This window comes from Polychytrium aggregatum (assembly GCF_025602895.1).
Source record: "Polychytrium aggregatum strain JEL109 chromosome Unknown BJ171scaffold_13, whole genome shotgun sequence".
In the NCBI taxonomy this organism is placed as follows: domain Eukaryota; kingdom Fungi; phylum Chytridiomycota; class Chytridiomycetes; order Polychytriales; genus Polychytrium; species Polychytrium aggregatum.
Window position 1 is genome coordinate 261709 of NW_026516215.1, and position 21102 is coordinate 282810.

At 57.5% G+C, this 21102-nt stretch overlaps 8 protein-coding genes across 8 annotated transcripts; 7 read left to right on the plus strand and 1 right to left on the minus strand.

Moving 5' to 3' along the window:
• Positions 1-1649: 1649 nt before the first annotated feature.
• On the minus strand, positions 1650-3588 carry BJ171DRAFT_597985 (ribosomal protein S13/S18-domain-containing protein; the record flags this gene model as incomplete). Its single annotated transcript, XM_053114797.1, has 4 exons — positions 1650-1909; positions 2018-2313; positions 2399-2565; positions 3547-3588. Coding segments are annotated over 4 exons (507 nt in total). The 3' UTR covers positions 1650-1907.
• A 321-nt stretch (positions 3589-3909) lies between these two features.
• On the plus strand, positions 3910-5409 carry BJ171DRAFT_499596 (Ribulose-phosphate 3-epimerase-like protein). The gene is made up of 6 exons (XM_053110489.1): positions 3910-4069; positions 4265-4338; positions 4458-4489; positions 4595-4655; positions 4768-4902; positions 5124-5409. The coding sequence occupies exons 1-6, from the start codon at positions 3951-3953 to the stop codon at positions 5366-5368; spliced, it is 666 nt and encodes a 221-aa protein (XP_052967864.1). The 5' UTR covers positions 3910-3950; the 3' UTR covers positions 5369-5409.
• A 260-nt stretch (positions 5410-5669) lies between these two features.
• BJ171DRAFT_597987 (uncharacterized protein) lies at positions 5670-8070 on the plus strand. The gene is made up of 8 exons (XM_053114798.1): positions 5670-5875; positions 6020-6121; positions 6345-6665; positions 6829-7069; positions 7156-7193; positions 7329-7434; positions 7602-7753; positions 7920-8070. The coding sequence occupies exons 1-8, from the start codon at positions 5783-5785 to the stop codon at positions 7995-7997; spliced, it is 1131 nt and encodes a 376-aa protein (XP_052967865.1). The 5' UTR covers positions 5670-5782; the 3' UTR covers positions 7998-8070.
• Positions 8071-8185: 115 nt separating this feature from the next.
• BJ171DRAFT_499599 (uncharacterized protein) lies at positions 8186-11448 on the plus strand. The gene is made up of 10 exons (XM_053110490.1): positions 8186-9011; positions 9150-9362; positions 9459-9537; positions 9630-9760; positions 9899-10032; positions 10110-10174; positions 10246-10299; positions 10427-10458; positions 10603-10765; positions 10966-11448. The coding sequence occupies exons 1-10, from the start codon at positions 8376-8378 to the stop codon at positions 11358-11360; spliced, it is 1902 nt and encodes a 633-aa protein (XP_052967866.1). The 5' UTR covers positions 8186-8375; the 3' UTR covers positions 11361-11448.
• A 245-nt stretch (positions 11449-11693) lies between these two features.
• Positions 11694-12749, plus strand: BJ171DRAFT_52128 (uncharacterized protein). Its single transcript, XM_053112470.1, has 5 exons — positions 11694-11762; positions 11843-12006; positions 12109-12175; positions 12272-12364; positions 12464-12749. Exons 1-5 carry the CDS (start codon positions 11744-11746, stop codon positions 12532-12534), a joined length of 414 nt encoding a protein of 137 aa, XP_052967867.1. The 5' UTR covers positions 11694-11743; the 3' UTR covers positions 12535-12749.
• On the plus strand, positions 12658-14727 carry BJ171DRAFT_52126 (rhomboid family-domain-containing protein). Its single transcript, XM_053112469.1, has 3 exons — positions 12658-13405; positions 13603-14165; positions 14426-14727. Exons 1-3 carry the CDS (start codon positions 12965-12967, stop codon positions 14685-14687), a joined length of 1266 nt encoding a protein of 421 aa, XP_052967868.1. The 5' UTR covers positions 12658-12964; the 3' UTR covers positions 14688-14727.
• Positions 14728-15047: 320 nt separating this feature from the next.
• On the plus strand, positions 15048-18582 carry BJ171DRAFT_52183 (uncharacterized protein). The gene is made up of 2 exons (XM_053112503.1): positions 15048-15069; positions 15497-18582. The coding sequence occupies exon 2, from the start codon at positions 15540-15542 to the stop codon at positions 18429-18431; it is 2892 nt and encodes a 963-aa protein (XP_052967869.1). The 5' UTR covers positions 15048-15069; positions 15497-15539; the 3' UTR covers positions 18432-18582.
• A 719-nt stretch (positions 18583-19301) lies between these two features.
• Positions 19302-21101, plus strand: BJ171DRAFT_499610 (beta-lactamase-like protein). The gene is made up of 4 exons (XM_053110491.1): positions 19302-19475; positions 19585-19647; positions 19774-19827; positions 19968-21101. Exons 1-4 carry the CDS (start codon positions 19409-19411, stop codon positions 20951-20953), a joined length of 1170 nt encoding a protein of 389 aa, XP_052967870.1. The 5' UTR covers positions 19302-19408; the 3' UTR covers positions 20954-21101.
• The last annotated feature ends 1 nt before the right edge of the window (position 21102 follows it).

Here is a 21102-nt window from a genome sequence, read left to right on the forward strand (position 1 = left end):
CCTCCAGCGATGACATTGCGGAGAGTAGAATGCCAATGCCGCAACGGCATCAACTCCACTTTGGTTGTTACATCGACTCCACCTCCATATTCACATCAGCTCCCCACCATACCCGCCGCCTCCCCGGCACACCAATCCAGCCGCTCCCGCCAATGTTCGCCGGCCCCTGCAAAGTGGCGGCAAGGACGAGCTCGTCCAGTACTGAATCGGCTGCCATTGTTCCCCGAATCCCGCGCGGCCTCGCTCGATTTCACAATTGCAGCTGCCTGCTCGATCGACCTCAACCTCCCGGCGTCGCTCGATAGCACACTCTCGTCTGCGTTGAACCCAGGCTGATAGATGGGCTCCAGAAACTACTACGAACGCATGTCGGCGCTCTGGTCCGAATTCCACAGCTTCGAGCGGCGTGTCCTGCAAGCACACGAAGCTGCCCGTCGAGAGCGAAACGCCGCATTCGAAGACAAGTTACAAACAGAGGAGCGGCTGTTCAAGGCCCTGAAACAGAGGCGGTATGATATCGAGTTCAGCTGCTTGCGTAGCTCGTCGCTTCTCGACATCGATGCGGTATGTATGGCATCATTCGGGGTGGATGGTTGGCAAGTCCTCCCTCGATATGGACCCATGACACAGACACGTCCAATGGCAAAGAGTGCCAGTTCAAGCATCCTTCGAGTACCAGCAACTGACATGCGGAGAGGGGGGGGGACGCCTACACCAGTGCACCGATTCACTCTCTGTAGCCAGCAGCGACTGTCCGTGGGAGTTGTACCAGGACGAGGCAAGTGTGTCAGTCGCCACGGAGCAACACAACGTGTGGGAATGGCTGTGGCTGGACGTCTGGATGCCCCGGTATCAAAGAACGAACAGACGATCGTCTACGATCTGGTTGTCACAAGGGAGGAGCTGTTTGAGGCCAACAACCACGAGAGACCATACCCGATCTTGGCATGCTAACGCCCGGTCTGCATCTCTGGATCGGACGCCGTACTCCACTCCAGGACTCACCGACAGAGCTGGAGGCTTTCCAGCGATGGCGAAAGCTCCGTCGAGAGCGCCGTCGCCGTGCTGCCGAGCAACGCCGACTTCTGGAACGCTCCAGACCCTCGATCGCGGATGATGAACTCGGCGCCGGGCTTGCCGATGATACGCTCCCTTCCGCTGTAAGCCCAGTACGCATCGGCTCGATGGCGGACGGGAACATCAAGAGGCTGTGGGTGTCGGGCAACGCTGCCTCCAGCACCACCATTGTGGCCGAAGATGCATGAGACTCGCCCACCCAACTGTCTGTCCCATGCTGGTCCGCCCCATGTTTGTCTATATGCCCGAGCTAGTCTGACTGTTCACGCGAGAGGTCTCTCGCTGGGGCCAACGACTCTTTGGTTGGCACTTGGCTCTCCAAATATACACATACTCATGCCTGTTCGTCATGGGTGGCTTGTGTCCGACATGGCCATTGGAACCACCGGTCGCTTTCATATGGCATTCCAAGTTGCGATTCTCGATTGTCGTGCCAACACCCGCCGCCCCACAACTGAATTGCACTTGAACGCACATGCTGGGTGCATATCCAGGATCCGTGGGATCGGCCAGTGGCATCAAAGCTGGTGGTGGTTTCCGCGTTGCATTTTGTGAAGCCCAACCATTTTATTCAGAAATGTATATTGAGCCATTGCCACACAAACAGATACCAACGGAGTGCGTCCTACAAGATCGAAGCAGCAAGAACAGTCGGGTTAGTGCACTGCACGGGTGCCGATCCGTCCGAGTGCCCATCCATGCGCCATGCTCAGGGATAGAATGCTTTCTTCAAGAATCAGGTAATGTAGGTAAGAATTCGATCATCACAGCACAGCCTTGTCTGTGATGGGTGGCGGTGGCCGGGTGGAGCAGCCCGCTTACCAGATAGTTTCTAGAGAAGGTGTCAAAACAACGGTTGTTAGAATCGTGTGAGACACATGCGCATGCACCATCGCCAGAGCAGCCGAGCAAACAGCAAGGCTGTCGCGCTTCTACTTACAAGCCTTCTTCTTGGCGACACCGACGGTGCGGCCCTTGCGACCAGTGGTCTTGGTGTGCTGACCACGGACACGGACACCCCAGTAGTGACGGAGACCACGGTGGGCACGGATCTTCTTCAGACGCTCAAGATCCTCACGGATCTTGTTGTCGAGAACGTTGGCAACAACCTGGGTGTACTTGCCGTCCTTGACATCCTTCTGTCTGTTGAGGAACCACTCGGGGATCTTGTACTGGAGGGGGTTCTGCATGATGGTGACGATGCGCTCGAGTTCTTCGTTGGAGAGCTCACCAGCACTGGATGCCAGAAGAGAGATCCGATCAGCAGCCGATACGGGGGCTGGATTCAGCATGATGGAGGCGGGCGGCCGCAGACACCTACCGCTTGGTGAGGTCAACGTCAGCCTTCTTGCAGACAATGTTCGAGTAGCGACGACCAACACCACGGATGTGGGTCAGAGCGTACATGATCTTGCGGCGACCCTCAATGTTGGTGTTGAGGAGACGCAAGATGTGCTGGAACTGGTTCTTGTCTGGGACGACGATGGACTGTGCATCGGCGCACGCAATCCAGACAGTAAGAGAAAGTATCGTGGACCAACATTAGTATCCATGGAATGAGAAACCTGGGCAGATGGCCGCTGCCGACGGTCCGAATGGATGATGTGTCGATAATAGTTGTCCAGCAAAAGCGGGTCTGCCCATGAGAGACGCCCAAACGATCGAGCCGCCACAGTCGATGCTGCTGGGTTCGTGAAACGCAGGTGTCGAGCGTCTGTTGCGTTGTTGGAAGGTAGCGACACGGCCGGGCATTTCGTCGATTGCGGGGATCCGTCCTATCCATCGTAGCTGAGCATCCAATCCGGGTCGAGGTATCGTTCATCCATCCATCCATCCATCCATCCATCTATCCATCCATCCATCGATGCGTTCATCGGCAGAGGCGGTCGCATCCGGCTCGTGTTGGTGTGTCGTCCATGGACTACATACCATGTTGATAATGCTACAAAGTCCGTGTGGAAGAGGGCGATACACTGTGGCTGCCGCGGCCCAACATGTTTTGTCCTCGGCGGCTCTCGCGCACCGCACCACGTGATGTGGCGCAGACTGCCTAGCGCTCCCACGGCCTGGTACTTCTGCCAGCATATCTGCCAGCATATCTGCCAGCATATCTGCCAGCATATCTGTCTTCGTAGTTGCCAGAAGCCACCAGCCAGCAGCCAGAGGCTGGGACGGCGTGTCCTCCATACCGGTCGTCCTTAGCATTAGTCCTGAAACCGCACGGCAATAAGCGCCATCTCTGGTCAGCGCGGATCATACATCGGACACAGCGACATCGATCTGCGCGTCCGTCCGAGTTGGCACCAGTTTGCGCTCAGGAGAAACAGGACGGATTCGCTCCCATCCTATTTGCGTGGCGGTTGTCAGTTTGTGTTCAGTAGGTCATTTGAAATCGAAAGGATCACCTCGGCAATCCCCAAGTGAAGACCGCGGGTTGCCATCCGGTCTCCACAATCGCCCTGCACATACGATCGTATCGCGCGCCGCATCGTGGTCGATTCTGCGCTTCATGGCAACTGTGATATTGCAGCATCGTAGTGCAGCGATGCATGGGTGCATTTCGGACCCAGAATAGCGCCGTGCCTGGTTCAAAACAGGGTGTCACGCTTCGGTTTGGGTGTGATGTCAGCGGCGAGCGATTGGATATACAGCCAGCGATACGAGGGAGACACATTCATGAAGGCTGCATCGATGAGGACGGCATCGATGAGGGCAACATCCGCTGGCAAGCACCGGACTGGTTGTTGAGCGTCGAGCCGTGTGCGGCGCTGTCGGGCAAACAGCAAACAATCCCAGGGGGCTTTTTGGCTGCCGATCCGCCGCCAGCCATCGCCCGCTGCGCCCTTCCTCGCATCTGTCCGCCTGCTGTCGCCATGCCTGTCCCCAAGATCGCCCCCTCCATGCTCTCCAGCGACTTTGCCAACCTCGCTGGGGAGGCCAAGCGCATGGTCGAAGCCGGAGCCGACTATCTGCACATGGATGTCATGGATGGGTGAGTCGCAGCGGACATCTGTCCATCCAAGTCTGTCCCGCCACTCTGGCTCGTCCTGCGGGCTTGGGGTCTCGGCAGGACTCGGCAGGTCTCGCCGCCGTCGCTCTGCTCCGTATCCCAGGATCCCGCACGGCAAATCATCGGGTCAGCCGGCCGATCGTTAGCGACTTATCTGCCGCCCTTCGATCGATGCAGCCACTTTGTGCCCAACCTCACCCTCGGAGCCCCCATCATCAAGTGTCTGCGCAAGCACACGAACGCATTCCTGGGTATCTGTTTGTCGAGCTTGCCGCCGCCGCTCTGGTCCTGGGTCCTGGGTCCTGGGTCCGCCGTCTGCCATGCCTCAAATGGCATTCTCTAATCGCTCGCCCGTAACCTGCACTTACAGATTGCCATTTGATGGTCTCGAACCCTGAACAGGTAAGCATATCCTGCTCTATGCCGCCGCATCCTCGCCCTGAGAGCATTGTCTGCACCACCGGCATCACCGGCCCAAGTTACTGACGCTATCTGTTCTGCTGCAAGTGGGTCGATGACTACGCAAAGGCCGGTGCATCCATGTACACTTTCCATATCGAGGCCACAGGTGAGTGCCGAAGGCAAACGACGGAGCCGACAGTGACCAAATCGGTGAGGGCGCTGTCGCATGTCGAAGCGAAACAGCCGTCGATCCTGATCAAAGCACGGTGCTGTTGCAGCCAACGCTGCTGCCCTGATTGCCAAGGTGCGTGCCACCGGCATGAAGGTCGGTATTGCCGTTAAGCCCAAGACGGCAATCGAGTCGGTCTTTGACTACGCCAACGATGTCGACATGATTTTGATCATGACCGTCGGTAAGCAGCGGCTCCTTGACATACACGAGCGAGGGCCGCGCTGTATCCAGGGCATCATTGTCGATTGTTCGAGAGCATGACACTGTGAACCAGTGAATCTGGTTCCAGAGAAGCAGCATGGGCTTTCTGCAACACATGAGCTACTCAGCAGCGGTCTGGGCTGTGGCAAAAGTGAGATTGTTAAGCCCGCTCGCTTCCCCCTCGCCACCGGGTCGGAACAGAGCCTGGATTCGGCGGCCAGGCCTTCATGAACGACTGCCTCCCCAAGGTCCGCGCTCTGCGCCAAAAGTTCCCCAACCTCGACATCCAAGTCGATGGCGGTCTTGCCAACGACACCATCGAGCGGGCCACCGAGGCTGGCGCCAACGTCATCGTCGCCGGCACCTCGATCTTTAGTGCCCCATCGCCCAAGGATACCATCCAGCACTTCCGCGACTGTGTCCTGCGAAACGTCACCAACAAATAAAGGAGGTTTCATGCATCGGCGAAACGATGCCGAAAGACCAACCCCACAACGAGCTGGCGTGGGAGCGTGCCATGGTGGGCGTCGCATGAGCCGACCGGGTGCGGTCCGTTTGCCCTGGTCCTCCAGTGCTGGTCCTCCAGTGTTGGGCCTCGGTCGCTTGTGCAGTGCTCGCAGAACGAAATGATGCAATGGCCCTGGCAAGAACCAGATGCCTCTCGGTCGCGCCTCGCTGGACTTCTCGCCGTCATCTCGTTGAGAGAGGCTGTCGCTCTCTGTGCCTGTGTTCTCTCTCGGCGAGACGGGCCGAGAAGCCTGTTCAATGTCTCAGACGCGGATCTGCAGGGTGGCAGCCCGATCTGACTCTTCTCGCCGATCGCAGCAGCAGCAGCAAGCTTTCCCCCTCGAGGCCGCAGTATGGACAGCCAAGAACAGACCCAGGATCGTGCCGCCAAGCGCAAGGTCGACGAGATCGCCACCCCAAAGAAGCCTGCGAGCGAGTCTGTGGAGGTGAGCGGACACGACAGACCACCAGTGCTTGCGCTCTGCGCTTGCAGAACCCAGTGTCCGTCGTCTCAAGCCGGATTACATCTAGCTGCTGTCCAGCGGCCAGTGTCCATCCTGCGTCGACACTAACGGCGTCCCAAACTCCAGCAGGCACCCGCCGAGGCCAAGATCTCGCCGCCCCTCAAAAAGATTGCGATTGAACCCACCGACGGCGATGGCGAACAGGAAAATGGCCAGCAGGACACAGAGGTTTGTCCAAGGCACGCCATTTGATCTTCCCGCCTTGTGCATTTTGTCTTTGACTGGCTCTGCCAGCCGAGCATCCTGTTGCAGCTGTGTTCCTTCCCAGCGCTTGCCTGATCCCGCCCACAAGCCCGCACTGACCCTCCGATCTCGTCGCTGCCATCGGTAACCCGATCCGACGGCGTCGCTCTGCTGCCCCCCCCCGACTCCACCACCATGCTATCGTCAGATCGAGAGAACGAGCAAAGTCAAGAAGGAAAGCCCAAAGAAAGACAGCATCAAGACCGACAGCCCGAAAAAGGTCGCCTCGACCCTCTCACTATTCGGAGGGGGCTCGGGTGCCTCATGGGACGACTGGACAGATGATGCGCCAAAGAAGCCTGCAGTCACCACAGGCAGCGACAAGCCCGGTGCTCTGGCCGATCCAGGGCGCAAGCATCTACCAGCTAAATCGGTCGGAATTCCCGAGTCGCCGCTCGGTGCTCTGTCATCGCATTCGGGCACCGACAAATCGTCGCAGACCACGGGCGGGTCAACGTCGATCTTTGATGTGAGTCTCCCCCCCCTTCGATAGTCAAGCGCGGAGACGGCCATGCACGGGAGATAATCAAGCATGGAGATGGCCGCGCATAGATAGCCGCCGCCGGCCGATTGTCTCCCGACCACAGTGGTTTACTTTGCAGCCGCTAACGCCCCGAGATTGCTCCCTCCAGCGCTTGAAGAGTGCGACCTCCCTGGGCACGACCACATTCCGATCGTTCGCGGGACCGACCTTTGGCTCGTCCACCTCGTCGTACTCGGGACTATCATTTGGCTCCCAGGCCAACAAGGATGACCAGTCGTCGTTCAGCTCACTGCTTTCCAGCCAGCAAGAAGATTCGGCCGAGGCGGACGACGTAGAGGCCGAGGCTCCCATCGAGATTGCGCCAGTGGTCAGCCTCGAGCTGCAAGAAGGTATGCCGTCACTTTTGGATTGGTTCACACAGCAGCGGCCGGGCGTGGTTCGCCTGACTACCTGTACTAATCTGTCGAGGTTCTAGTTGTCACCGGAGAGGAAGACGAAAAGACACTCTTTCAGGTACATCCCTCGCAGATATTGACTTTTGGTTGAGTCCGAAGCACCGGTGGCGGGTTGCTCTGGAACAAAGCTCCCCACCACTGCCGGATTCCAGCATATTGACCGACAGCGCCCGCTATCTCGTGAATCGTCCAGACTCGCTGCAAGCTCTTCCACTGGAAAGACCAGAAGTGGTGCGAGCGAGGCACAGGCTCTCTGCGAGTCAATGCCAAGAGAGACAGCATTGCGCGATCCCGGTTAGGTATGTGTCGGCGAGTTGTTCTGCCAGCGACAACACCATGAAGCATTCCCTCTGGACTGCGGCGGAAGGGCATAGCTCGACCGCAGAGCACACACCTCGGCTGGCGAGCTCTGTTGTCACTCTCTCGGTATATTCGTGCCCTGATGTGTGTTTTTATTGGCCGCCAGTGATGAGAAGCGAGGGAGTTCTGCGATTGATCCTCAACACCGCCATCTACAACAAAATGCCCGTCGAGCAATACCAGGGGCGGTATGTGCGCTTTGCCGCATTTGAAACGGACGAGAGTGGCACCACCACTCTGACTCGATATCTGGTCAAGGTAAGACCGACAATCCGCTGCTGAGCGCCATCGACAGCGAGACGGCGGAGCAACGACTCTCTGAACATACGACGGCTGGTGTAGCTGCTGCACACCTCCGATTGCAGTATTTTAGAGGAAGTACACCACACCGGGACTGGAGTGCTGACAGCTCTATCGCCACCAGGTTGCCAACGACGACGCCGGCAAGGAGCTTGTAAAAGCGGTTGTGGCTGCCTCAGCTAAAGCAGCCAAAGCCGAGTAAGGCTCATACACTGCTGTACATACGCAGAGCTTTGGATGGGCCACTGTGCGGAATACACTGTACACTTGACACATGCGGGACACTATCCCTATCTCATATGCCAGCGTTGTAGGAGATGGCTCGCATCCAACCGAGCCCATATGCAACGAGATCGATCGCCTCGGCGGCCTCCGAGTGAAGCCTCCCAGCGGCAGACTCGGAGCTGCCCAGCATCGATGTTTTTGGCGGTCAAGCATCCGCCAGTGTGCCTTGTTGGCGCCTGTCACTTTGCCCGCCGTCATTTGCCCGCCTTTGGCAAGAACCACCTCTCTGCTCTCCCCAGCCGCCCGCTGCAACCTCGATCGGCTGGATCGACTGGAGGCCCGTGCTCTAATCGCCATGACCATGTCGACTCCCTCGTCGCTAGAGGGCGAGTTCGGTCTCGAGTTCAAGCGATCCTGTGCCGAGGCCGATGGCACACCGCCGACAATGTCGCTTGGCGAGGCGGTATCGCTGATCAGCCGATTTGCATTGCTCCACAACGTTTTCATCGGGCAGCAACACATGATGCAAATCCAGGCCCAGCTGCACAAGAATCCAGACATCTCTCTCACCGAGCATGAGGCCCTGGAGCTCTTCAGCACCCTCTGCACTCTGGCCGATCGAGATGATAGTCCGGCACTGGACGACAAGCCTGGGCACTCGCCAGCACCCGTTCCTCCATCGGATCCGCTACCAGGCCCGGAGCTGCTCGCGCTGGTTCCAGAGCCGATCGCTATGGGACCACGCCCATGGTCGTCCAAGTTGCCCAAGCGGAAATCCCTCATCAGGAAGATCAATGAGAGGCGAGCGGCCGAGCCCACGGCCGAGATCATTGATCAGTCATTCGTCCCCGCCAGCGGCCTGACCAAGGCCGAGGTCCCCAGCGAACCCAATATCCCGAGAGACGATGCGGACCGTGAGCTTCCCTTGCTTCAGATCGACAAGCTCGAACAAGAGCATGCGTCCAGAGAACATCCCTCAAGAGACCATGTGGTAAGACCGTCGCTTGTTCTGGCCAATATGCTATATCCTGGTATCGTGTCGATGGGCATCTGTAGTTGCTGATGCGACCTGGCTATGGCGCTTATCGAATGCACTCGTCTGACTCAACGTTACCCACTCATAACTCAGACCAAGGACGAGGAGATCCGCAATCTCAAGGCCCAGCTGCGGTCGCACCGGAAGCAGCTCGAGGAGAAGGACTATTTGATCAAGGCTCACGATCAACAGCTCGAGGCTCTCCTGCAAACCAACGGCGATCTTAGAGCCGAGGTGGCGACTGCCCGAAAAACGATTGCAGAGCTCAAGTCGAGCGAGTCCAAGCTGTCCGAGTACGTCCACAAGGTATGGGCCTTGAAGTCTGACATTCTCAGGTGCTTGCCAACCATTTCTCATGTCACTATTGACAACCATCGCACCCCTTTCGACTCTGCCGAGCAGCTCGAGAGCGACTTGGACGCTTCTGTGGGGCAAAAAAAGAAGCCATCACCGATCAAGCAGCGACTGGCCCTGCTCGAAGGTACCGGTGCAGCCCCTCAGTCACTTGCACTTATCCCTTAGTGGCCGACGACCTTTGGTACTGACAGATCCAGTTTCTCGCTCTGCCCGCAGATGAAAATCGTCAGCTCAAAAACACTCTTTCGGATCATCAAAGGGACTCGGCAGAAACAATATCCGCCAAGGAGGAGATTATATCGGAGCTTCAGGCTCTGCTCGAGACATACACAATGCGGATGCAAGAGGTACGCGGCCTGCTGTCGCCGTTGCTTTCTCGGCCCGTTGATCGAGTTCAGAGCCCTGCTGATTTCTTGAGAGCCCTGTCGATTTCTTGAGAGCCATCACCTCACCAACGAGCTCACAACGAAACTCGTGTCTCTCAGTCGCCGATCCAGCCCGAGGAGTTACCCAGTATGCTCGTCCAAACGATCTTGGACACCCACGAAACCTTGGACTTGCCCGACTCTGTGACCCTCGGCAATGCAGTGCCGCCAACCAAATGCACAGATACGCCTGGGTAAGCCAAACTAGTGCCCGTCTCTTGCGCAGGCAATGGCCGATACCTGACGGCTGCTGATTATGGTCAACCTCCAGAATCCAACCATCACACGTTGCTACCTGCGATATCGAGACGCAAACCGCGCTTGAGGTTGACGAAGGTAAGATGTCCGACATCCGCCAGCTACCTGATCGTGGGCCAGTCTCTCTGATGCGGCGGTGCTTGATTCAGACTTTAGCGATATCCATATCCATCATAAGCTGGAGCAACAGCTCCGGAATCAAGGTGAGTCTCGGCACTGGCCCTTGCACCAAACCCACAACGGGCCATTGAAAACCGCCATAGCCCTGCTTATTGGATCCATTCAGTGTACTTAATGACAACGCTTTGTTACGATGGCTGCGGTTCCCAGAGTCATTGGCTTCCCTGCTCAAGAGGGAAAATGTGAGTGCTCGAGCAAATCCAGAGTTGGACTGATGTCGTGAAGATTGTGTCAGAAAGCAAAAAGGAACGAGGCAACCAGGCAGCAGCAATTCTGGATGAATGTGCCGCTGCGTCGGCATGACTGACACTTCATCGATCACGCAGGAGGAACTGCAATCGCAGCTCACTCAAGTTAACCTGCTGCTCAAAGACAACCAAGTGCAGCTCAAGCTGTTCCAGCACAACGAGCGGGAGCTGGTGCAGTGGATTGAGATGCAGAAAAAGGACGTTCTGGAATTGACGCACCAGATCGCTGGTATTGAGAAAGGTGAGCTGAGCGAGCACTGGTTCTGGCGGCATGCCGCTGACGATGATCCTGAGAGCAATCTCCAAATGGACGTACGCTCTCTCGGCATGGCTGTGGCAGTGCACGTCCATTTGAACCTATTTCTGCGATGCATGAGTCGCACCGTTGCATGCGATCTCTTCCGGCGAAACCAACGTGCCCCAATCAACTCTACCTTGCAGGAATGGAAGCCGAGATCCGCAAGGTACAGACACTTGCGCAGATACAGCGCGACAGACATGGCCATCCTCAGCCATCAGAGATGCTGCTCGAGCAAGACAGTAGCACGGATTCAGTCCCCAAGATCCCAGGACGGTGGAGCAGCAGAGCCTCGGTCTCAGAAACATTATGCAGCTCTCCGGACCACGAAAGCCCAGGATCTCAGACCAAAGGTGTCCCGCTTGGTGGTCTGAAGCTGCACTCGGAAACTCTGTCTGGGCCTTGGACTCTTGCCATTGCGCTCGTCGCACTCATATTCCTGGGGCTAGTGGTCACTGCAGGCCTCCACCCTGCTGATGGGCTCATTGGCCGCACCCTCTCCGTGCTGCTGCCCACTGTCCCAAATCCCATCACCTGAGCTCGATCCGAGAACAGGTTAAGGCAGCACCGCTATCAATCGCAACCTCTGGCGCACTTTGATAATAGACAAATCTTACAGCTGTTCCAGAAACGGGACAGTCCCTACTATTCTCTGGCATCAGAGGTCTGAAGGCTCTGATCGGTTGCATGTGGATTGTGTTGCCCTGACGACAGTCGTCTCACATGCATGGATGGCATACGCTCGGGCGAGCGACCATGTTTGTCCTGCCCTCGCTGGCCGAGGAGCCGCCGAGGAGACGCCGAGAGCACAATCTCCGCTCTCGCTGTGAGGCGGGTTGGCTTTTGCGATGCATGGCCAGGGCCGGCGGGACTTGCTCAAGCAAAGGCTCAACTCGCACCCGCAACCGAGCCGCCACCTCCATGGCCAACACATTCCTGGGTAGGGCCTGCAAGGCCGCAGCATCGGCGCCGGGTGTTGGCTGGCTGATGGTATCTGCTGACACTCATGGGCTCGGATAGAAAACGTCGTCGGGCTGTTGCTGGTGGCCGTCTGCTGGGGCGGAACCAATCCCTTCATCAAGTTGGGCAGCCAGGGTCTCGACGACGTCACCAAGAAATACCAGGGGCATCCGTGGTGGCGCCGGCAATGGGAAGAGATTCGATTCTTGTGGACCAACTGGAAGGTGCGTCTCGACACAGACGTCTTCGGTCATTTGCGGTGGGCGTCGATGCGGATGTCTGGGCTCTGGTCCTGTGCTGACCATCGAGCTGCCTCTTGCCACCAGTATGTCGTACCCCTTGCCATCAACCTCAGCGGATCTATGGTCTACTATTACACCCTGGGCAACAGCGGTGAGTCGCAGCATAGTCTGGCGATTCTTGCAGCCATCAACGCTGCTCGGCGTGCGGGTAACTAGGCTCCGTTAATGACCCGCATGCTCGATGCAGATTTGTCTTTGGTTGTCCCCATAACAAATTCGCTCACGTTTGCCCTGACAACGGCTGTCGGCTATTGTTTGGGTGAGGAAATGGAGAGCAGAGGTGAGTTGCCTGCCATCGATGGTCTGGGCGTATGGCGGACGAGATGCCGCTGCATCCGACTCGGCTCTGCTCACCAACACTTCTCCCCGGCTCGCGCAGAGACAATCCTCGGTGTCGCTCTGGTCTTTGCCGGGGTTGTCCTATGCATCTTGAGCAAGATGGACACATGAAACACTGCGTCAATCTAGACACCAGCCTCTCTCAGACCCGCTCCACATACTTCCGAAACAGCCCGTGGTGATGAGCAAAGGTTTCGGTAGAATACACACCGCCCATAGTCCTCCCTCCAATGCGCTGATCTGGTACTTGGGGTCACATATTGGCCTTGCCAACGAGCATTTCGCCAAATAGACTACTGGGCTCGCTCGATCCAAGGCGTTTCTGATCCAGGGCGGTTCCCAGAATCTCTGGGTGCACTGCTCGACCCCTTCACAGGCATCCCGATCATCCTGGTCCCACCAGGGCCAGAAACGGGGCGATCGAACTCGCCGATGATATGCCTTCCTTTTCTTTCCAGCCAGAGGCATCTGTGTTTCGACAGCAGACGCTGCTTCTCTCGTCTGCAACCGACTCCAGAACGACTCTGCAGGTGCTTCCGACATGCACGAGAAACCAGAGGTGCTCCACATCGTCACGACCGATATCCATGTCGACGATGACAATCGGGGTGAACGACAGCCACACACGATGCACACGCCCGTCACGGTGGGCGATCCGCTCAGAGAAGACTATGCCTTCTACTCAAATCCCGTTTCGATCGCCGCGTCGACGCTGTCGCTTCAGCCCCGCAAGACCGTGCTCGATGAGCTTGGCGATCTCATCGTGCGGGACGCCAAGGGCGACCCTCTTGGACCCATTTTGAATGCACCGAAGCTCCGGCAGCAGTACCGAGACAAACGTCTGAGCAAGCCGTACTTCACCATTGGCATGTCCGTGGTGCAGCTGGCTCTTCTTATTGTGAGCTTTGTGCTCAATTATATAGCAACGCAGAGCCCCATTGAGCTCAATCCATTCAACCCCATGATCGGCCCGACGGACGGGGCAAGTATCCTCGCGCGAACCTGCTGGGAGCCGGAATGCCGGCTGGGCATGATACGCGGCGGGACGGAAACGAGTAGTATAGAAAGATTGCCTCTGTTAGTGGGCAATCTGATGAGGGCATATAGCCTCCAGCACGGGTGGCATGAGCAAGATCAGCAGATTCTCACAGTAGCCTCCGTCGCTCAATGTATTCATAGATCCTCATGCTCATGGGGGCACGTTATGTGCCCTGCATGCGTGCCACCCGCTACTACGACAGCACCTCCGGCACAACCATCGACTTGACGACACCGGGCCTCACTGTCGCCTGTCCGAGCGGAATCAGCCCGCAGAACGCAACTCTCTACAATGGCCTGTGCACCTTTACGGACCTCTGCGGATTCAACGGCGCTCTGCCCCACAATCAGTTCTTCCGTTTCCTGACCCCGATCTTCCTGCACGGCGGGATCCTGCATTTTCTCATGAACATGATGTTCCAGCTCCGAACGGGGCTGCAAATGGAGCGCGATTTCGGGAGTCTGCGATACTCTATCATCTACTTGATCAGCGGCATCGGAGGCTTTGCCTTTGGTGGCAATTTTAGCGGCTTTGTGCCCAGCGTGGGCTGCTCCGGGTCGCTCTACGGACTGATGGCCTGTCTGGTGCTCGATCTGGCTCAGCACTGGAAAATTGTCCAGAATCCATGGTGGGAACTTCTCAAGATGATTTTCCAGATTCTGGTCTCGTTCATGCTTGGAATGCTTCCATACATCGACAACTTGTAAGTACCGGCCATGGCGAAAGCACTGCGTGTGGGAATGGTCTATTGTTGTCGAGCACATCGATACCACGGTTGGGATATCCTTGCAATATTGAAGCCGACGGTGCGGTATCGAGAGAATCCCGTCGGATCCGGCTCGATTGGTTGTGATACGGCTTGCCGATGAGTTAGAATACCGTACCGGTTCGACTCCTGCCATCAGTATCACTGACTGCTTGGATCGTGGTGCACTCGTTTGTGGTGCATTCGACCGTGAACAGCGCACACATCGGTGGCTTTATCTTTGGGATCCTGGCCGGACTGGTCTTTCTTCCGATCCAAGGATACACCAGCAGCGACCTCCGTAAGAAGAAGCTCACTCGACTTGTCGCCATCCCTGTGCTGATCGTCGTCTTGGTGCTGGTGTTCCAGTTCTTTTATCAAGGCACGGCGTCCGAGTGCGGCTGGTGCGAATACCTCAACTGCATTCCAGGCATGCCGTGGTGCTCATCCAAATGGGGCACTTCGATGATGCTGCAATAGATCCTCGGCTTGGATAAAGTACAGGCCACTTTGAACAGAGCTGGTGGAGTGCTCTGGGTGAATATAAAGCGAAATTCATGCACACAGATGCTCTGCACTTTGCACTCATCCGCCATGCCCTTTCCTTCGCACTCATGCGCCATGCCCTTTTCTTCGCACTCATGCCCATGCTCCGTGGTCCGCACTTCTTACTTGATTCCCGTCGGCTGTCGATGCTTGTTGACGGTCTCTACAGCGAATCACTGTCGAGCGCAGCAGCCGGCTCCAGCCGCATTCCAGCCGTCGGCCATGATGTCTGCTCAGTGCCGTTGTCTGCCCGCCTTCTCGCTTGCGGTCGTCTATTTCCCATCTCCCATCCGCCTGCTCACATCATCGCCAAGTGGTAAGCATATGCTGTTTTCCCGTCAGACATTGCCGGCGATTCGACGGATCGCCGCGTTCACAGGGCGTCTGGGACGACCCGAGGGTGGCCGCTCAACCCGCGGGATATATCGGTGCCGGATAGACCAGATCCTTCGTCTGAGCAGGCAGGCAAAGCAAGGATCAGCATCCAGCCCCGAGCGAGTCTCTGTCCTGTCCGCATATCTCATGCCTATGACCTCACATAGACAGCCGCTTCTCGTCCTGATCCCCACCTCCACGCTATCTGTATGGGCCCATTGGTTCGTTGAGCGTGCGACCGGCTCTGCCCATCCGCAACCGCACTTGAGTCAGCAGCCTTGTTTGCGATGCCGCTGTGTCGGCAAGACAGTCGGCATGATCAGCCAACTAACTGTATCTGCGGTCGGCCCTGTCGCTGTCCCTAGGAGAGGTTTCGATTCAATATCCATCCCCCAGCCCTGCACCCAGTCCATGACGAGCCCCGGCGTGGCTGACGCTCCCAGTGAGGCCGTCAGGCCTTATGACTTCACCAACTTTGACCGGCTCCTTGAGGACTACACACTCTGTGCTGAGTGGGCCCGACAGCATCAGGCAGCCATTCGCCGAGATCAACAGCGGCGGCGTGAGCTGGAGATCACGCTTTCCCGGAAGGACGATGAGATTCAGCATCTGCGCTCGACCGTGAATGAGCTGCAGACCACGGTTGCTTCCAAGGAAGACGTCATCCGCAGACTCAACCTGCAGCTCCAGAAGCTCATTGAGCACAACACCAATATCATCAAGTTTACGTCGCATATGCTCGAGTCCACGCTGCCGGTCGATGCTGTCCCTTCTGGAGCACTCGGGACAACGAGACACGTCCGCGACCTTGGGGCACTGTCGACTACCGAGAACCCTCGCAACAGCATCCCAGTGATCTTCAAGGATCTGCCCAGCCGGCCCTCCGTTGGGCGACCCAGCGAAGAAGACGATCTTGGCAACCGTCCCTCCGAGCAGCCCCACGCAAGCACCATCGTTCCCACATCCATCCACAATCTACCACGGCGGCGACACGAATCGCCTCCTCGTTTTGATGTCTCGACACCAAAGAGCCAGCCCGAGCCTCTGTCTTCCAAGTCTCTCGAAACCAAATCTACGGCACGGGGTGATCAATCCACCTGGGCTCATAAACCAGTCGCCCAAATCCATTCATCGAATGGGAAACGATCGCAACCTTCATCGAGTGGACAAGGACTCGCCGACTCCCCTGCTCGGCAGCCGTGTTCCTGTCAAAAGCCAAGTCATCGGCGACAAGTCCATGTGTCGCGACGACCAGAGGGACTGAAGCCCTCTGCACTGCGCAAGCCTGCTCGATTGCCACATTCTCTTGCATCAGTCGCATCCGCCGATGGGAAGCAAGCGTCGGGTTCGCTGCTCCAAAGTGGCGTGCAGGACAAGCACGCCGATCGGATCTCTCCGCCTCCATCTGAAAGCATCACCCCAGACCGGGTCCAGAATCTTCAAGCAACGAGCAATGGACCCGCAGCACTTGCAGGTCAATCTCAACACAGCACCACCGAATCTGCCGCAGAGCAGTGTGCCCCCTTTGACCAAGAATCCAACGGCCCAAATGGAGTTGTGTCCGGAGGGACCGACCATCCGCCTCGTTCTCTTGGTCCAAAGGTCCGTGCTCCTGCAGACACCGTTCCAGTCCAGCCACAGCTCAGTCCATTATTGAGCGAGCGCATCGAGCCCGATCCAGCTGCTCAGCCATCTCAAGATAAGCAGAAGGTTATCGCCGCCCTGTCGAGCGAGTTTGCCTCGGAGGCTGAGCTTCTCGCAGACATGCTTCTCAAAGCAACAATGAGCAATGCGGACCCGGCTGCCGATGGTGATGTCGAGAGCCTGGAGATGCTCCAGGAAAGCGGGGGCATGCTTATCGACTGTAGACTCTTGCTCTCTGCGCTACAAGCATCCAGCCAGCTCAGCACTAAAACAGGCAGTCCGCTTCCTGATCTCCATCTGGAGAGCGGCAAGCTCAACGTAAGAGCCGACAATCAGCGTTCTCGATCCGCAAAGCGCAAGCAACGCCTTGGGAATGTACACACAACCGCAGAGGCCGACAGCACAACACAGCCATCTGAGCCGATCCAGCCGGTACAGCGCAGAAGCAGCAACGAGACCACCGATGATATCAGCGACAAGATCAGCGACAGAATCAATCTTGCTCGTGACTCCTCGGAGTGCAGCACCGTCGACCCCGGTGTGGCACTCGATCCATATCCGCGCCCCGACGAGGCAACCCCAAGCGATGGGCCGCTTCCGTGTCCCGAGGAATCCTTTTCAAGCGACTCTCCCTTGAGCGATATCATCGAAGGCGAGCTGTTTCCGCCAGAAGTCATAATTGATGCTGAGCACTGTCAGTCTGGGCCGCAGACCAAGTCCGATAGCTATCCTCGTTGGCTCGACAACTACCGGCCCTTCACCAGCAACACAGCCCCAGGTCTCCTAAGCTGTCCAGACACCTTTCTTGGCGAAAAGCAGACTCACCGTGCGGCCGAGACGACGCCATCGCTGCTCGCCGAAGCAGGGGCCCGGCTGGATACGCTACCGGAACACATCGATCCGACAAAAATCATCGATTCCCCTGCCCTGCTGTCGAGCTCTGAGGAGCAGCGTGCTGCCTTGGCGCCACACACAGATGTCGAGAATATCCTTGCAACCCTGCGGGCGATCACCGGTGCCGTGATGGAGCTTCATCCCGAAAACGGAGCCGCTCCGGCCATACTGGCGCATCCTGAAAAAGCCAATACGTGTGAGCACGAGAACTGCGAGCATCCAGTCAAGCCGCGAGTCGACAAGCAGAAGCTCTCCCTCCGTGCAACACGAGCAGTGATGCCCCTCTCTGAGCTGGATGCAACCCTGATGACCTACACGCCGGCCCCACCTGTTCCGTTTTCAGCAGCCTCGCGCATCTGGCTCAAGCCGCTCTCGGACTTTGACCATGAGGCATGGGAAAAGCACTACGTCGAAGGAGTCGAGGCCAAGCTCCGCGATGGCGAGATCTGGGTCGACCACACCCACTTTGTCGACAAGGACGGAGAATATCTGCTTCGAAGCGGAGACTTTGTCGTGTTCCTGACTCGGGCAGGCATGACCGAGAACGGCAACTGGTCTGGGAACATTGTTGTCGCCACAGCCATCCGCGAAGTCAAGAACCATCGGTGTCGAATGCTGCGCCGCAACATGCGGGTCGTGTTCTTTCGTCTCTTGATTGTGAAGGAGCGAGTGTCCCTGAGCAAGGGCGAGTACGATCTATCCAACTTCAGCTTGCCGTGGATGACGCCGCTGGACCAGCTATTGTTCTCGCAGATAATGCGGTAAGTCCCGACGTCCGTGCGAGGGGCACTGCTCGCGGAGATGCCATTTTGGCCGACGGAGGAGCAGCGAGGAAGCAGCTCGAGGGATAAGCCCAGCAGCAGCCAATTCGAGTCAGGGCGTGCGTCAAAGCCGTGCGATGAATGCGGCGCTTTTTTTTCCCCAAAGACTGACTGCGTCTCGCCATCCTGTGCTCAGAACAATGCGGCCCAGCGTCAAGAGAACGTTTGTCGCACGTATGATCGGCACCGAGGTTGGCCCGCCGAACTGGAGCGACTGGAAGCGAGGCATGCGCAAGTACTTTGTTCTACCAGGTCCTTCCCCGCGCCGACACAGCATCCACAGCAGCGCCATTCTCCTCGTCTATGGCTGCTGGGGGAATAGTCCTGGCGAGATCATGATCTGGAACTTGTTCTGGACCGTATGTCGAGGACGCATTGGCGACACATATCTCCTCGAGTTGGCATACCACCGCACCGGACCATTCACCATGCCCGACCTCGGCCTGGACCCGTTTCCGATGTCGTGGCGGCCGATCGGCGATGGCCGCAGCAGCAAGCTGTGGAAGGAGTGCGTCCTGGGCGAGGTGGGGCTCCGTCTGGCCGAGAAGCCGGTGCCGCTGACGCTGTGCTGAGTTGCATGGTGGTGGGATATCGCCGGGCCATGCAGGTTCAATATAGGCTGCCCACATTGAAACGGGGGTGCAGTGCATGGGATTGAGTGATGATGATCGTCCGCCTGAATGCTGTCGATCTACGCTTGTGCCGCTTGTCATAGACTCGGCCGACGAGACATCATGGGATGGACACCCAGGGAGATGATTTTGCGCACTTGGTCGAGGAAAGGCAAGGGCGGCTTGCCTGCGCTGCTCGTCCCATCCAATCCGGCCAGATTTCGCTCACTCCCGCCGCCCCATCATCCGCCGACGACCCAAAGCTCGTCTGCGCTCGGTCCGACCCTTGGAAAGATTCGCCGAGCCAACCATGTCCCGCATACTCCGCAGATTGCTGTCCCATTCGAGCACCGGCACCAGCACTCCCAGGGCGATAGGTGAGCAAACAGAGCCCGATGGCGACTTCGAAGCCAATACGCATCGTCGAATGCTCGGCTTGCTGGCGATGCGATTCACTCATAAGCAGAGCTTCTCTCGATATTCCAGAGCAACTGACCAGCCGAGTCACCCTCATCCGGGCGCTGCCCTCGGGGCCATTCAGCAAAGAAGGTATACCCCCATAGCCGCTATCATGTCCCGACTGTCTGGATTCCCTCTGACCGATGCCGACTCTGCCGCCTATCCCCTGGATGTCGGCCGATGTGCTGTGAATGCTGGTGAATCCCGATTTCCAAGACAGCAACACCTATCTCGTTGGAGAGGGGGCCCAACGCATCCTCATCGATACTGGTATGAAGTCCCTGCTGCTGCTGTTGCTGCTGTATGTGCAGGTTGCGCCGACGGGAGCCCTGCCTCATTGTCCGTGAGATGGTTCCAAACCGATTTGCTGGTCGCTTGCCAACGACATGCTCGAAATGCCATCGATCAAGGCACCGGCCACCCCAGCTATCTCCCGACACTTGCTGGATATCTCAAAGAGAAGGATGCCTCCCTGTCGCATATTCTCCTGACGCACGCCCATGGCAACCATACGCATGGCCTGGTTGCAATCTGGAGAACCTTCGGCACCGCGCTGCCCGTCTACAAGCTCAAGTCGTCCCAGGACGATATCAAATTGTCGGGCAACAACAAGACCAAGGCGGAGCCAAAACCAAGCTTCCTCAAGGACGGCCAAACGATCCGCTCTCTCGACGGAAGCTCGTCCCTCAAAGTCCTCCACACTCCAGGCCATTCCCAAGACTCAGTCTGCTTCCATTTGCTGGAGGAGGACTCGATGTTCACCGGCGATGCCGTCTCGTCCGCTCCGCATGGGCCGACTCGACCGACGCATGCCGTCTTCGAGGATCTGGATGCGTATCGACGGTCGCTCCAGAAGATCACCCGTCAGTTCCCCAAGATCCTTTACCCCGGACACGGCGCTCTGGTGGCCAATCCGACAGCATATCTAGAGTCTGCTCGCGAATGCCAGAATGTCCTTGCGCTTGCGATCCACAACATCCTCGGACAGAGTGGCAAACCCATGTCCGCAGAAGCCATCGCCGTTGAAATCGATCAGGCTCAGCAGCTCCGCTTGAGCGACATCGAGCTGCCTGTGTTGATAGGCACAGTCAAGCACCACCTTCTTGAGATGGAGGCGCAGACATTCATCCGGCGCTCGCATGGACTGGAGTCCGAGTCCTCCCGCGCTGGCACCACGAATGGCTCAGGAGTCGATCCATCCAAACTCAAGGGGCCCGGCGGTCTCACGCTCGAGCAGATCTACTCCAAAGTCACTGAGAGCAATCGGAGAGATTGGTCTGACATGAACCGGCAAGAGCGGTCGCAGGTGCTTGACCAGACCTCCTGGCGCGAACAGCAGCATCCCTTGCATGTTCGAATCCCGCTACGGAAGGAGACGACATGGGTTCTTGCCTAGCATCGCACGGTGATGATGCTGGCAAACAGGCGTCGATGGGAATGATACTTTACAGCACCCACTTTGTTTCACAGCCGACTGCCCGCCCATTGTGTTTTGAATCGACAATGTGTTGCAACCCCAATAAGACGCACTGTTTCTCTCGGGCA